This window comes from Antedon mediterranea, chromosome 3 (assembly GCF_964355755.1).
Source record: "Antedon mediterranea chromosome 3, ecAntMedi1.1, whole genome shotgun sequence".
Classification (NCBI taxonomy): domain Eukaryota; kingdom Metazoa; phylum Echinodermata; class Crinoidea; order Comatulida; family Antedonidae; genus Antedon; species Antedon mediterranea.
In genome coordinates, this window is record NC_092672.1 from 32465624 (window position 1) to 32483878 (window position 18255).

General features: G+C 33.2%; 1 protein-coding gene across 1 annotated transcript in view; it reads right to left on the reverse strand.

Moving 5' to 3' along the window:
* Positions 1–15149, reverse strand: part of LOC140045250 (uncharacterized) — a 30036-nt gene extending 14887 nt beyond the window's left edge. Inside the window, exon 1 of the mRNA XM_072090078.1 lies at positions 15014–15149. Within this exon, the coding sequence (XP_071946179.1) occupies positions 15014–15119 (106 nt within the window). The 5' untranslated portion in view covers positions 15120–15149. The remainder of the gene's footprint in view (positions 1–15013) is intronic.
* Between the last annotated feature and the right edge of the window lie 3106 nt (positions 15150–18255).

Sequence of the window (18255 nt, forward strand, 5' to 3'; positions counted from 1 at the left end):
CTCTACACAGATTAATAATGCATTGGTCAGTTTTTGTTACATAAAGTTTGATATTGTACTGTAGACACAGAGCTTTTTTTACGACCTACTAAAAATAGCAATAATATTATCATAGACGTTGGCTGTTGTCTGCAGTCACAAGTTTTCTGAGGTCAACCGGTTTTTAATTAACGCATATATTTATATAATCCACATTATATACAAAGCTGAAACAAAATACAGGTAGAAGCTAGAAATACACATTTAGGATTAAAGTTGACGGAATCGGAAGTAGACACAACCTGGCCATGTCAACGAATTAAAGTGAAGATAGAACGCAGGCATCCTGTTGTAAAACCTAAGGCATTTGGTACTGATTAATGCCGTTCAAAAGGGGAAAACGCTACTGTGTGGATTAAAATGGATGAGACAATGTCATACATGGAAAAAAAGAAAAACTCCTTTCCTGTCCTTAATACATAATTATTATCCGATATTTTAATATGTTTAACATCTTAAAACTGGGTTAGTAACCTTTAGCATGTATTGGTGCCAAGAAAAATAAAAGGTTACAAAATCGTTTTCAGATTTATAGTTGATACATTAAATTCCTCCCTTTTTTTGAAAGAAAATTAATGTGATATATTACAAACATAGTACTTCAAGCATAAGTTTTGTATTACCATGAGAAATACTGAAACATTAATGTTGGTATTCCTGTGAACACCTGTTGGTTGGCAATATGCTCACTGCAATTAACCAGCATTACCTGTAGTTAATGTATTATAAGGATTGTCATACTTAAAATATGGATATAGATAATCAACATATGATATATTTCTAGTCCTTTGAAGGTAGACAGTATGCTTACTCAACCGTGAAATTCCAAAACCTTTTAGGAACAAATTCATTTAACAGTGCACTATAGTATGGTCTATGGAAATGAGGTAAATCTGCTCAATCAAGTTATTACATACATAACATAGAAATTAAGCAGAAAAGGATCTATTGCTATTCCCCATAGAATCACTGTCCAAATTCAAAGCCTTTGCTGAATAAATGGTCAAAAGTGCACTATAGTATAGTTATTCACATTTAACAAAGAAACATTATTTTCAATTGAGTCAATTACATAGATAACGTACTATACGTACGGCCATACTGCGTTGAAACACCGGTTCTCGTCAGATCACCGAAGTTAAGCAACGTTGGGCCCGGTTGCGTTCTGGATGGGAGACCGTCTAGAAATCGTGGCGGGTGCTGTATATACTGGAGAGTGATGGTGTAATGGTAATATCGGACTAGCATGTGATAGGCATGGGTTCGAGGTTATCTGCACCATACTAATTGCATCCTTAGGCAAGATGCTTTACTCTCATTGCCTAATCTGGTAGGCTCTGCACTGCTGGCTGCCGTGGGTCCGTGGAGGGCCTAATCCGAATTTCCTCACTGAGGACAAATATTAATACAAAATACAAAATACAAACAAAACAGGAGAGAACATATTTCTAATTCCTCAACGGATGTTTGTAAAGTGTCTTTCAATCCATCATTCTGTTTGGAAAAAAGTTTGTTGACAACCGTATCAATACAGTATAATTACGCATCTGAAAATAACACAATAGAAAAACTGTTCCTGCGAGCGGAAAGTGCATTTCACTTTAAAAGTTCAAGAAGTCTAAAATGTACACTTGAGAAATTAATACACTATTATCACTAGTACACCTGGCGTCAATCTGAAACTTTGATATGCCTCTTATGAAAGTTCCTTTCAGTCTTCAGACTAAAATTATGGATTTTTTTCTAATTCAATATGTTATTCAAGGATGAACGGCAGTATTATTAATTTCACTTTGATTTGTTCAATGATAATCTTACCTTTGTTCCTTCAATTCATGTATATTTCATTCCATAATAAAGAAAATCATTTATCAGTAAACGCTATGCAAGGCAGTGTTTATTATAATTAGACTAATTTGTATTATAATACATAATATTAATAACTTTTTTCTTTGAATTATGGACATTTCATTATTAAATAAAGTTCTCTAGGACTAATTGTGGTCTAAACAATATCTAATAATAGTAAGCTGCTAACTTAAGTGAAACGTGATCAAGTTTAGCTCTTACTTAATTCTTATGACATAAATGATTTGTTTTGTTAAATAATCTCATAAATTTTATCTGAAATAAACATACTAATCTATAAATAGTTTGTTCTAAATTTATAAACCAGAAAAAAAAAACCGATGTAAAAAGCAAGTGAAAAGAAAGAAATGAAATCTTTAAAGCGATTATTGATAGTGTAGATCTTAGGTCGCTCTCTACAAATTACAATGCAAAAGATTTAGTTCAGCAATTTAGGCATAACATCTCCACCACCTCCATCCACATTTCAAAATCCTTGATCTTAAAATTCACATGTTTTAGGTCATATCACCTCTCCCACCTCCCTCACTATTTTCAAATCACCTCTCCCACCTCCCTCACTATTTTCAAAATCTCAATTTCACTTGTGGATAAGAATGTACTAAACAAAATATAGTTTAGTTTAGAACTTTATTTGGCACGTTTTAGGTTACGACACCAACTCCCTCCCAATTTCAAAATCCTTCATCCACCCCTCTTAAGATTTCAATTTGTAGATAGCAATACACTTAACACTGATGAACAAGGGCTAGTGTTGCCCGAAAGCTCTGCAAATTTTTTTGGCTGTTTTAATTTATCGTTTTGATGTAAATTTTTGCTTATTTTATTTGTATTTCCATTGAGATCCAGCCACTGATACCAGTTTCAGTAATTTGCCTTTGGATTAATATAATAAACATAAGATATTCAACCTTTATAAAAACGCACAAAATGCTAATTTTACAGTCAGAGAGCGATAACGTCACTTTCTTTCATTTATTTAAGTTCAATTAGAGTGCTACACATCAATCTCTCAAATGTGATTTCGCACGATGTTTGCCCGTGGGTAAAGACAAGTAAACGATGGATGGCGGATGAAGCCCGCATGATTTTATCATCAAAGGATGCCAGCCGCCGATGTGAACTAAATACAAATTAAGAAAGAAAATATACTTTTTCTTTTACAAGGAAGATAAAATATATACATTATTAATACAATGCTAATTATTCAACAGTGAAAAATTCACATTTCATCTTTTAAGACGAAACAAATTGAAAATATTAACCAAACACAACAGTATACCATAGTACTACAGTATTTTCATGCTAAAAATGTCTGTCAAAGAGTCTGACTTGACATTTTTAGATTCAAACTATTCCCTTAAAGCCCCATTCCCTACGTTTTTTAGATATAATTTAAGATCACAAACTATATTTAATGTAAAAATAATACTATATGGTCCTATTGCGATAACTTTTTTCGTCTTTAAACGGTTAAAAATGTGAAAAATAAGTCGATTCTAATAATTATAGCGGCCCGCTATAAATCCCAAAATGCATTGCGCGCGGATTGATATTTTTGTTTTTCACCTGTAATTCGCCCACTTTTCGATCGATCGTGAGGCCAAAACAAATGAAAGACTCCTAACTTTTCAGCGAAAATACCGGGTTTTCCCCAATTTGTATCAACGGAGTCTGGCAAAAATAGAAAGACAATTAATGCAGCAACTATACAACGTCAGGCTAGGTATATAGCTCGCGTACGATGTTCGTACGTTACCGATGTTTACCAGCTAGGCCTACAAAACTAAGCCTAGCTAGGCTAGGCCTAAGACCGTCCACGAGAGGTCGATCGCCGCGAGCTACTTAGGTAGTGCATTGTTTCTCACTTTTTATCATAATTTACCATAAAACGTACATTTAAGACAAGAAATGACATGGTTTAATGTTTTTAAAGTGATATATATGTATTATTTTCCAAAAAACGTCCAAAATTGCAGGGAAGGGGTCTTTAACATTTCTAGAGACCTCAGGTATGTTAATAGTCTTGGGTAAAACACATTATGTGGTCTACTAAAAAACCATGACTGACCCTAGCTGTAAACCTGTCAATGTGCCAAGATCCACTGAACAAAAATATGCAGTACAAAAACAAATTTAGGCCCACAGCCAACTACACATCATGCAATCAGTCCCCAGTTAGTCCCAGGGGAAAAACGACTCCCATCCCTGTGTGTTACCCGGTAAAATGCGGTACGCTTGACCTTGGCGAGGTTTTGAACCTTAACTAGTATTCCTTCCTGTGTATGTCGTATCCGACTAGCAGAGATTGAACATTTGTAATGTTAAACTGTCGTGATGGATATTTAATGTCTCTGATTTATGACATCACAAGCAGTTAGCGCCGTTTTTGGAGACGTTTCAATTTATATTTGAGCTAAGAGATTGTAATTTGGCTTAAAAATAACATTTACAGTGAGATAAGCAAATGCTTTGAATTGCTGGGATTAAAAACAATTGTATACAAATACTTGGAAATATATTAATTAGCATAAAGGCATTTAGAGTTGTTTTGACTGCTCAGCTCCCTGACGTAACATTCTGGCATGTTTGTACGATTTAAAAAACGTTATTTTGTAAAATTTATTTTAGCTGTGAATCTCCAGTAATAGTGTCAACTAAAAATGAATTTAACCCTGTAGCGAGAAGGCGCTTGAACGAACCCCACTTTTGCTTAAGGTACCCTTTCCAACTAGAGAAAAGCAACAATAGTAATGGGCCTAACCATGAAGTGATAACTCTAAGCTAATGTAGTTGTAAAAGAAGAACTATAGCTTGCGATGTTTTTCCCCTTTTGTGAAAAAAAAAATAACCCCCTATAAAAATACTAGTTTGGGATTGAATTTCATATTTTCTGTAGTATTATATTTCACACAGTGCATTTGTAGTCTGATTGTGGATAATAAACATATTAAAGCTCTGTCTACACTATCAAACTAGTTTGACAAAAAAGTGTGATTCTCCCAAATAGTGATATATCCAAATATGGTACTAATATGATATCATCTTGTCCATATATGGGCACATCACAATTTTTTTGTCACATAAAGTTTGATATTGTAAAGTATGGAGAAAGTACAATGCATAAACTTTCTCTGAAACGCAATTTACACGAATTAATGATTACACAACATTATGAGGGAAATCTCGAGAGAGCGAAGTATGTACTCTATTACTTCAAAAACATTGTTCCAAGGACAATATGCGGTGCTTAGGGACTAATAAATTATTATTTTAAATGTTTTTTATATTAGTATGTTATGCATTTAAGGTCATTATACCCTTAAATGATTTTTTAAAACAAATAGGAGATTGTTTTCAGACATCACAAGTTCAGCAAATATCCCGTCGCAATTGGATTGTTGTAAAGTTGTTGAACATGTTTTCTGAAATGGCATTATTATCACCATCAATGGGAGGCTATTGTACCTCAGTAAAACATTTTTTTTTTAGCAAACAGATGAGTGGCCTAGGTAATCCCACTTTAGCCAGGATTAAAGAGGATAAACTATTAATCCCAAATTATCACATTCCTACCAAGGTTGAACTATTTTTGGGGTGAATAACCTGATTAAGAACATTAATTTGGCAATCTGCCATTATTTACTAACTTTTTATTTGGCAAGCTGCCAAATTTCTACAGACAGTTTTCAGACTTACAAATGGTTGATTACAAATAAATAGGCCTATAAAAAGGGGTGTCACGAAAGCTCAGACCACGAAAGCTCAGACCCCCTAAGACCTAAGATCACGAAAGCTAAGACCCAACACCTAAGATTACAAATATTTATCTTTCGCACCTGCCTTGTAATGTATTTTAACTCCCAACATTTATTCTGAATACCACACCTTAGAATTGGCACTTTCATGAAAAAGAATCACATAAAAAGTAACAAATACATTTTTAAATTGATGATTTTACAGACGTTTTTCTCCCACACAAAATGACTAGCCTACTACAGTTGTAGGCCTACCCCATGTTCAATGTTTTTGTTTCTATGGAACGTCAAAAGAGCAAAAAATATATAGAGGGCTGAAAACTCTGTGGAGTCCATCTACAGTGTGGATGGAACAATGTAAAATTAAAATTGTAATGATAATAGTATAATCATGCAAGTACGAAGAAATAAATACTGGCAAATAAATTTTAATTTAAAAAAAGTTTTTTTGTTTCGTTTTCTTTCTGTTTTTATACTTGTACTATTATTGTTGCTCTTTTGGCGCTCCATAGAAACAAAAACATTGAGCATGAGGGAGCTCGAGGAGTTACATTGTCATTACAGTATACAAAGAAACACATCTGTAAAATCATCAATTTAAAGGATTTATTTATTTGTTATTATGTGTTTCTCCTTCTGAAAGTACTTATAAGTCCTAATTTTAAAGTGTGGTGTTCAGGATAAAGTTAGTCAACAAATTTGGAGTCAAAATACAAGAAAGGCAGGTGCGTAAGAAAAACATCCTCTGAAGCAACACAATGGAGTAAATATATACCAACAAACAACCCGTCAAGTTTGTTTGTTGTAAAGAAAAAATATACATTTACTCAACGGGCGAAAATAATGTGAGTTTATCTATGTTTTGCGGTAGTATTAAATTATATTTATGGTAATAAATGAAACCTACTGTGTTTAAAATTATGTATGGATAAACAAGTATTGTTTTTAAGCTGTAGTATATCTTAGTATTTGTAATCTTAGGTGTTGGGTCTTAGCTTTCGTGATCTTAGGTCTTAGGGGGTCTGAGCTTTCGTGGTCTGAGCTTTCGTGACACCCCTATAAAAAGATGGTGCTAAACAAGGATTTGATTAAGAAATCAGTTTAAAGATACAACCACATCCTTGGTAGTCAGTCTCATGAATCACTAATAAATCAGAAAAAGTGGTAAAATTACGGTCATAAAACAGAATATTTAAATTTAGAGGTAAGGAATAAATGAGTATTGTTGTAAAGGTTTTTTTGAATGTCAGACCAATGTCAATAAAGCTATTGAGTCATTTTATAGTTCATTCATTCATTCATTCATCAGTGGAAAATTACTTATGTTTGCTGAGATACAAAAACAGAAAAATTGAAGAATTAACAGAAACAATTACAAAGTTTCACATCACTCTCATACGGTATACTGACAAGCATTCAGTGCCCGAATGGCAACTGGATAAAAGCTGTTACGAAACCTATTTGTAAGAGAGATGTAAGTAAAGTATCTTGACTAAGGATACGAGCAGTGCGGCGAAAGTTGGATTCGAACCACGACCTCACAATTGGTAATCCAGCGTCCAACACACTGCGCCACACGCCCTCACATAGTTTTGATTGGATCAATAAAATAGAAGGTTACTTTTAAAATATTAACAAAAAATAGTTATAGTAGCAAACTAATACTAGTATTGTAATTAAAAATAAATTAACAGGCATATATATAAATATAAACAAAAACAGAAAAGAAATTGAAGAAAAACTTGTCTTGGAAAATCTAATTTAGGCCAATAAATGATACCGTTAATCTGGCTTTCAGTAACAAATGAGATTTAAATTTCTTTTTTTTTCAAACGGATGCTAAAAGGGAAATTCCCTCATAGATTTGAAAAAAGTCAATCTCCTATAAAATGAGGTGTCATCACTATCTTCAAACCTAGCTAACGTAAGGGAATATTTTTAATAATGTTTTTTTGTTATGTTTTGTTTATTTGTATTGTAGCTTTGGCCAAATGAAAAATATAGAAAAATATTGACTGACATGGTTTGGTCAAGTATTTCAAACTCTCTTTATCATTTTATGACCGTTTTGAATATTAGTACAAAAATAGATGATGCATGAAGAATAATAATACTTATATAATGAATAACAGCATCGCGTGAAATAGTGATATCTGTGTAGCACACATGAAAAGGAAATTGCAAAATTAGAAACGTTATCTATTAAAATTGACGTGTAACCACAGCAGAAACTTGAAAATGAATTCACAGAAAAGTTCAAAAACAATAACTACTTCCCAGTCATTCACGCAAAAAGAATTCTTCTGTTTAATTTCAATTTTTCTTTACAAATTTCTCATTACTGAATGACTTTGCAAACAACCTCATCCATTTGTGGAGTGTACTGGATTTTCAGAAATACATTTTAGGAGCTATGGCAGACCTCCCAAGTGTCTCATATTATTTTAAGTGATGTGATGTCTCCTACTACTGTGGTGTAATTCTTCTAATCTGACTATTATTATAAAAGAAATACACATAAATATCTCAAAATTTCAGAAATTTACAATTTAGGTACAGCATACATAAGCTCTGTCTACACTATCAAACTTTATGTGACAAAAAAATGTGATGTGATATATGGACATGATGATGTCATATCACTACCATATTTGGGCATATTACTACCATATTTGAGCACACACAACTAGTTTGATAGTGTAGACAGAGCTTAAAGCTCTGTTGGTGATTTTCCACCTTTAGTCAAAAAAACATATTCCATGCTTAGAAAGTGCTTGGACTACTCATTGTTCAGTATAGATGCTGATGTCTTTTTTTAAATAGCACCCTCTATGTTTGGATGGGTTTCTGTAAAATTACAGCACCCTCTATAGCTTGGCCAGCTTTTATAAAGTTTCCAGATATTTTATTTTATTAAATGGCAGTGAGTGGCATAGATGTTCAGATGAAAATAAAATATCTGCCTGTGTTTCTAAAAATAAGTTAATGTTAATGTTATGTATCACTGATTTAAAGTATGGGTTTTGAGATTTTAATGGCTGTTTAGGCCTATGTGAAAAAATGTGATTTGACTAAATGGACATGATGATGGAATAGCATTACCATATTTGGGCATATCACTACCATATTTAGGCACATTACACTTTTTTTTGTCAAACTAGTTTGATAGTGTAGACAGAGTTTTATATACAGTGGATTTGTTGACAATTCTATGCAAATAATTATGCTACTTCTGCAAAAAAAATTGTTGAAAATAGAATCAATTATGATCTCTCTTTTTCTACTGGCTGTGTATGACTCAAATCTAAAATATGATATAAATAACACAAGACGTGATTATTACAAACTATTATTTCAAATTCTTATCTTTTATGTGAAACACTTTGAGAAATCTGTTAATGTTGAATACCGTTAAAAGAAAAATGTCACATAATTTGTGTAAATCATGCCGTTAGTTGTCTACATAGGATTTATGTTCGTGCGTCATTCAACGATGAACTTAACATTCAAAGGCCTTGAGTTTTAAAACACTAAAATACATCATTTCTAAGACATTCAGAAATTACATTGCTAATTACAGAAAGTTTTAACCCATGCTTTTAAACCCAAATCTTGTTTATGAAGTTTAGATATTTTTTTTTGTCATAAAAGGTACCTTGGCATGATTTGACTTTGATAGATAAGGGAGAATTTAAACCATCTTTTTGATCCATAAATGATAACTTTGAAATAGTTCAGTCAAATTATTTCCAGTGATGTGGTCCTTAAATAGGACTTTGTATTTATAGAATGACCCTGATAAGTTGAATTAAATGGACATGTGCTTTGGTCCTATATAGGGGCATTTTTGTGATGTGGTCCTTAAATAGAACCTTGTATTTATAGAATGATCCTGCTAAGTTGAATTAAATGGTTTGTACTGTGGTCCTATATAGGGTCATTTCTGTGATGTGGTCCTTAAATAGGATCCTGTATTTATAGAATAACCCTGATAAGTTGAATTAAATGGTATGTGCTTTGGTCCTATATAGGGGCATTTCTGTGATGTGGTCCTTTAAATAGGATCATGTATTATGAAATTGGATCCAAACTGTAAGTACAGTAGATACAGTACAACCAATAGTTTGAAAACACTTGTTATTTCTCCAATTTAATTTATGAAGCATATCGCTAACGGGGGACGATTAAAATCCAATCACATTTACGTAAGCAAAGTACACGTATTAGCGATTCCCTGAACCGCACCAGACACATTTAATTTAATGTACGTGGTAAAGGCACACTCTGATACTACGACTTATGTTGCTAAGTTAATAACGATGATATAGATTATGTAAAAACTAATGAGTTTGACTGAGTCAGCACGTACAAGAATTCCCAAAAGAAAAAAAACCATGGTCAATGACTCTTACAGTTTGGTTCATTACGTAATGTTCAAAACAATTATTTTCTAATTATAGGTACTTCTATTCAGGGGACATCCCTAATAATTGACAGAAACAAGAGGAACAAAGCTCTATATTATACCAAACTAGTCTGACCAAAAAAAAGTGTTATGTGCCCAAATATGGAAGTGAAATGACGTCATATGTACATAACTGATGGGTATATCACATTTTGTTGTCACTTAAAGTTTGATAGTGTAGACAGAACTTAACACTATGGCTAAACCGTACACAGTAGGCCTACATCAATTCATTATCTATAACTTGTTCCATTAAGTGAGTCCTTAAGATTTTCCGGGTTCCCTATATTGTCATTTACAGTATTTCAAAAGTGATTTAAGTTCATTATAGTACAACTTGTTTTGTACGCATAGATTCATATAAACAGGATCGTGGGTAGTTTTCCCGATTACTGAAATGTAATTAATTCAGTGTACGCAATCTAAACAAACCAAAAGTTTCTTTACTTCTGGGACTAAGATTATAGAATTGAAATAATTGAGGAATAAGTGCAGAGCAAATTTCTGGTGAAAAAAACTTTAAAGCTCTGTCTACACTATCAAACTAGTTTGACAAAAAAAGTGTGATGTGCCCAAAATGGTAGTGATTTCTTGTCTATATATGGGAACATCACATTTTTTTGTCACATAAAGTTGATAGTGTACACAGAGAATTTAAGGGAAACCGAGTTTAATTGGGTCATGATATGAGCATACCAACAGCATCGACACGTCTTCAGGAAGAGTGGCTTATTTAGCCAAAATCAGCTACTATAGCTCTCTCTAAACTAGCTACTAGCTCCCTCTAAACCAGTTACTAACTATTTTTTTAATAGCTATGTTAGCAAAATATTGCAGTATTGCATTTATTATATAGGTTCAAACCGGGACTATTTGAAAATGTTAAACATAGCCCCTTTAATAGCTATATTAAGAAAATGTTCATTGCGGTAGTAATTAGGTTCGACTGGAACTATCTGAAACCGTTTAACATGGCCCCTTTAATAGCTATAGTAAATTACATTAGGTTCAACTGGGACTATCTGAAACTGTTAAAGACCCCTTCCCTGCAATTTTGGACGTTTTTTGGAAAATAATACATATCACTTTAAAAACATTAAACCATGTCATTCCGAGTCTTAAATGTACGTTTTATGGTAAATTATGATAAAAAGTGAGAAACAATGCACTACCGAAGTAGCTCGCGGCGATCGACCTCTCGTGGACGGTCTTAGGCCTAGCCTAGCTAGGTTTAGTTTTGTAGGCCTAGCTGGTAAACATCGATAACGTACGAACATCGTACGCTAGCTATATACCTAGCCTGACGTTCTATAGTTGCTGCATTAATTGTCTTTCTATTTTTGCCAGACTCCGTTGATACAAATTGGGGAAAACCCGGTATTTTCGCTGAAAAGTTAGGAGTCTTCCATTTGTTTTGGCTTCACGATCGATCGAAAAGTGGGCGAATTACAGGTGAAAAACAAAAATATCATTCCGCACGCAATGCATTTTGGGATTTATAGCGGGCCGCTATAATTATAGAATCGATTTATTTTTCACATTTTTAACCGTTTAAAGACAAAAAAAGTTATCGCAATAGGACCATATAGTATTACTTTTACATTAAATATAGTTTGTGATCTTAAATTAGATCTAAAAAATGTAAGGAATGGGGCTTTAAACATGGCCCCTTTAATAGCTATAGTGTATTAAATTGCATTAGGTTCAACTGGGACTATCTGAAACTGTTAAACATGGCCCCTTTAATAGCTATAGTGTATTAAATTGCATTAGGTTCAACTGGGACTATCTGAAAACGTTAAACATGGCCCCTTTAATAGCTATAGTGTATTAAATTGCATTAGGTTCAATTGGGACTATCTGAAACTGTTAAACATGGCATCTTTAATAGCTATAGTGTATTAAATTGCATTAGGTTCAACTGGGACTATCTGAAACTGTTAAACATGGTCCCTTTAATAGCTATAGTGTATTAAATTGCATTAGGTTCAACTGGGACTATCTGAAACTGTTAAACATGGCCCCTTTAATAGCAATAACAAAACATTACAGTATTCTGATGTTTAAGTTCAACGACTTGAAGCATGACAAGATTATATTTATTATAGGCTTCAAAAGATATTTCGTAAAATTAATTACTTAATTGTAAGCTGACGTCGTCCGAGCCAATTCAACTCAAGTAAACACATAACAGGAAAACATGTGGCAATTAGGAGATATTAAAAATTCATGAATTCCGTCAAAACAAAGTAAAACCAGTCCTAAACATATACCAAATGAGGTGTAATGTAATATGCCCGTATATGGACATGATGATGTCATATCACTACCATATTTGGTCATTAGCACTACCATATTTGGGCATACCACAAATAATTTTGTCAAACTAGTTTGATAGTGTAGACAGAGCTTAAAATGCAATTTAATAAATTTAATTTAACCTTTATTATACAATGATGAAGTGCGAGTCAACTTGGTAGATATTTTTGGTCTTTCTATTGTCAGAAAAGAATTATCTCTCATGGGCCTAAAATACCTACAGTATTTCCAATGCTATATTCATTATGACGATATATTCTCAGTAACATGGGAACATTCTATAATACACCATCTCATGTATATCACATGTGGTGCCTGTATTATGTAAAGTTAGGTTAAGGGTTATTATTATGTAAGCGTGTATGATACTAGGGTTGTACATGTAAAACACATGTGATGCTGTATTATGGATTTTTTTATGACATACAGGAGAAATATAGATACAGTACTGAAGATCAGGTGGAATAAATGGGTAATTACACAAGATTTTTGTTTTAACCTGCCAGTTGGAATTCCAACGAATTTAATTTCTCCCAAAAGCAACATTTATAAACCTTAACTATGACAAAATGCAGTATTAACTGTTAGACTTGTTTACGTTGAAAAAGAGTCTTTAAAACAACTGTTATGTAGACAAACAGATAATGGGGGCAGCAAACAGATAAATGTCAAACATAATTCAAAATGAACTCTGCATGAACTATAGGATAATAATGTTATTTACTGGCAAAAATCTCCCAAAAGCATGCAGTACAAAAAATGTAATTCATTTGTCAACCTTACAATATAACACAAGGCTATAACCTAGAAAAAAAAGGCGTAAAATACAATCTGAAAGATTGTAATTACTGCCTGTGTAGCTGTGTTAACACAGACAAATCATGTTGACTGTTTATATTGATAGGTAGCCAGTGGGACACGTTCACTGCATGTGACATTTCTAGGAAAGCAAGCAGTTGTATATAATCTATGAGGGAGACGTGTATTAGGTGACACAATAAATAGGTGCATGATTATATATTCGAGGAATTGAGTAGGAGTTGATGTTTAACAGTGTATTGGATCGCTGTAAACAACTTGCCCTTTGAAAACTTTTAAATACTATTATTATGGAAAAGTATGTCACAACTTATTATATTGCAGTAGAATAGCTATAACTTCAGGATCCAGTGTGAATAGGGATTGTGTTAAAATATTATATTATCATTCATGAAAAAACTGTCTCTTTCTCCTGAATAATGTAAAAGAAAAAAATGTAGAAAAGAAAAAAATGTAATTGTACTTGTTATGTCTTTCTATAATCTAAAAAAAAAAATAAAAAATTCTAACTTTTGTAACTTATCACTGTTCATTATTATGCATGCATTTCTTTAATCATGGACCATTTGTAAGAACATTATTTTAATGAAAATGTCATCCATGTAAAATAAGTTTATAAATAAATAAAAATAAATAAATAGGGGTGTTCCAAAGAAAAGGTTTTACTGTACTTGCTTGGGTTTTGTTTGTATGATAGCGTCTATAAGTAATTGCCCTGAATTAGTTTTTGTAAATCAACATATTGATGATGTCACAAAAGCTTATTAAAATCTTATGTTTTCTGTATCTGTTAATATGGTCCACTATTAAGTACAGTATATCCTCTGGTATAATCCCACGTGACCCGCCAGAACACAAAATTGGGCCGACTTTGGGCTTATACCCGAGGGGTGGGCTTATACCCGAGGATCCAAAAATGCAGATCGTCAAAAACAGCACATAGTACACTGTTCCACCATGCGAGCGAGCGCCCTCACGTGTACGACGTTGCGTCTAAATACACGAGGTGTAGAGTGTCTCGGAAATCAAGCTTATAGTTCGTGTAATTTATCGTAGAATATCTTATTTTAAACATCAATTGAACAAGAATTTATCAAGCAGAAAAGCAAGTATACAATGTTCGTTAAATAGAAATGTACCAAAGAAATTTAATAAGCTTGTTTATGGCAGCCGATATACAAAATAGTGGTTTTCCGTTTTGGCGACTTGTAGCGTCGTGTGTGAAGCGATCGTCGTAGCGTATATTAGCCTAGCTTGGTTATGATCAAAGGTAGGTGTATTCGGTGCATGGACGTCGCCAAATACAAAATAATGTATTACGACACACACTGTAGATCTTCGAATTAATGGGTGGGCTTATACCCGAGTGCCTCATTTTTCATGAAAATTAGTCAAAAGTCGGGGGTGGGCTTATACCCGAGTATGGGCTTATACCCGCGTCAGTACGGTATATTTAGTAAGCAAACTGTAAATGTAATTTTAAATTTAAATACTTTTGTAATATTAGATACTTTGCTTAATTTAAAATCAATTGTATTCATCTTAAAAATTAAACTCAACAAAATTAAAATATACTGACCTTCGACATGCTATATCTCCACTTAATCTCTCTGTCTACACTATCAAACTTTATGTGACAAAAAAATGTCATGTGCCCATATCTGGACATGATGATGTCATATCAATACTATATAGGCCTATACTTAAAAATTAAATTCAACAAATTAAATAAAAACATACTGACCTTCGACCTCATCTTTGGATGTAAAATGAATATGATCGCTCTGTTGATTAATCTCCATTCCATGAATGAATCTGATTGGTCCGTTTTGCATGTGGAACGACACCATTGCTGGCCCAGTCACAAGTGGAACGCCTTCTAACCGCGGTAATGGAAAATTTGCGATGACTCCGATGTTGGTACCGACCCAAAGAGAGCCGTAGCACGCAAGCATGTGTGTTACTGTGATTGCTTGGCCTGATGGGAAATGTGTTTGAAGTTCACCAGTAGCTGTCGGTTAAAAGAAAAAAGTATGATTAGGATATGTAAACAAATTAGAATATTATTTATAATTAATGCTTTTTATTGTGTGTATTATTCTTCTTTTTAATTTTTTTTTGGAACATAAATTTAGTTAGAAAATGATTTCTTTCAGAAAGAAACTTAAAAAAACCACAGAGACAAACAGTTAATCATACCCTATAGAAAAACATCTGTGATCCCGCCGAGATCCTGGTCGGGATTTCGGACGAAAATATCGGGATCCCGATCTTATGATTACCCATCCCGTATCGGGTTTTTCGTCGGGATTCACGAAAAAATCTGGATTTTTGGTTAAGATATCGAGATCCTGCTCAATGTCCCGATCTTTTGGGAATCCTGATTTTCTCATCTAAACATAAATCTTTTTTTTTATTTGTTATCTGCACTAGCTTATAAGGCCTACTCCAACCATAGTTCATGTATAAAACTGATATTTTCGTGGTTTTTATCGGAAAAGGGTTTTATCATTTAATCTATTTTGAAACATATTTGTATAATATGAATTTTGGTGGCTTAATTGGTAATTGTGTAGATAATGTATCACATGATAACCCTAATAAGCAAAGATTCTAGATTTAATGTATGATAACACTATATTATTATCACCATTTTCAGTTTACTACAATAACATTATCCTTAATTGCCTTGTGTAAACTAATTTTGAAGTAAACACACATAGGTGAGTGAGTGAGTGGCCGAGCGGTTAAGACAGTGGAACCGTAATTACGTAGCCATAACATCGGCAAGGGTTCGAGGCTCACTCACTCCATGGTTCTGGTGGTAGAACGAGTCTTCTCAAATAAGGACTATAAACCGTAGGTCCAGTGTACACAACTAGCTCGTGTGCACTTTAAAGAACCTAGTACATCTTTCGAGACGAGTAGGGGGTTACCCCGATGTATTAGTACATCACAGCCACTGATCACCAACTGGGTCCTCTGGGAGATCAGTCTTTGACTGAAGAGGTCACCTAGTATAAAAATGAATAAACAAACAAGAAACAAACAAATTTTTGGTTGGGAAATTCAGTCGGAAATATCGGGATACGGACCGAAGTCCCGGTGTTGATTTTTAATCCTGATTACATATACTGTGCCGTACCGGTATTTTAGACAGAAACAACCCTGTCAAATATCCCGTTTTATCAACGTCCATGAAAACAACAAGGTTTTTCACTCAGAGATATCCAGTTTCTGATTTTTTTTTATCGAGATTTTTGGTCGCGACCCTGAATGCTAGAATTTCTACAGTAAAACATGGGACTTCATCGATTTGTTATTGGTTTACTTTTACATACTGTACTACAATTTTCAGTTGTTTTTTGTTCAATACACGAGATGGTACGACCAAGTTCAGCTATTGTTTAGATACGTACATCGATAAAGGCTAGACACATTATACTTATATATGATATCATTCTTATAAAGTCGATTTCACTACCATCACTAGATTCAGTTGTTTTTCATTAATGTTAATCAAAACCAGTTTTATAAGAACCTATAACAAACAGTTTTTTTTTTAAAGTAGCGTATACTGAAAAGGACCTTGGAGTTACTTTTGATCAGTCTTTAAAATTTTCACTACATACGAATGAAGCTGTAAATAAAGCAAATAGACTCATTGGATTGGTAAGGCGATCTTTTGCTTACATGGATAAGGATATGTTCCTGCCCCTTTATAAAAGTATAATTCGACCTCATCTGGAATACGCAAGCTGTATATGGTACCCTCTCCTAAAAGGTAATTTGGATAAGCTTGAAAGAGTGCAGCGTAGGGCCACTAAAATTGTCAATAAGTTAAGAGATAAATCTTACGATCAGAGATTAAAAGAGCTTGGATTACCTACACTGAATTACAGAAGAAGGAGAGCGGACATTATACAAGTGTTTAAAATTATCAAGGGCTTGGATGATATTGAAGCCGAAACCTTTTTTGACTTTAGAGCGGACAGTAGAACAAGGGGCCATCAATTCAAATTAAGAAAGCCAAGAGCCCGACTGAAAATCAGAAACCACTCCTTTTCATGTAGAATCGTTAACACATGGAACAATCTATACCACACTACAGTACAAGCAGAAAACATAAATGCATTCAAGGATCAACTAAACAAAGACAGAGCAATGGGAGATAAATTTTGCTACCAATTCTAGATAAATACAGAAGAAATGGAGGGCGTTTAAAAGGCATTTGCCTTAATCAAGAGCCCGAAGATTCAAGTAAGATACATAAATATGTCTCCCGTTATAAAATGTGAAAGTGATACGGTGTCACTGATGACAATTTATTAGGTAAGAGACCATTACTTCATTCATTGTTCATTCATTCATTTTTATTTGTCATTACATATTTGTTTATTTCATAACATTGTTGGGTTGTTGTTATTTCATTTTTCCATTTTCAAAAGTTTTTATTGGTTGGTTTATTAACCTTAATACTATTGATTACAAATGTTGAGTTTGTTTTTGTTCAAGATGTTATTGTTTTAATAGTAAGATGACCAAGTTGAGTTCTTTTAATAATATGTTGAGGGTAATCTATTGGTTTCCTAGCTGATGAGTGCACTGTGCTTGTTTAAATATGATAATATACTGTAGTATTCCTATTTTGTGCTGAAATGAGTTAAAGTTTTCCATATCTAAAATAAATCTTTTTGTTTAATTTGTTATCTGCACTAGCCTATAAAACAAATATTTTCTGGGTTTCTATAGGAACACTGTTTGTTATGTTATCGTTTAATTTATTTTGAACCATATTTGTATAATATGAATTTTGTGGCATAATTGGTAATTGTGTAAATAATGTATCACATGTTGATGATATCCTTAATTGCCTTTGTAAGTAAACTTTACCCATCATGTGTTTTGTTATAGGATTTAATATTATTTGAGTTTTTAACTTTGAGTTGGTTAGATGCAAAAGATTCAACTGCATATTGTAAATTA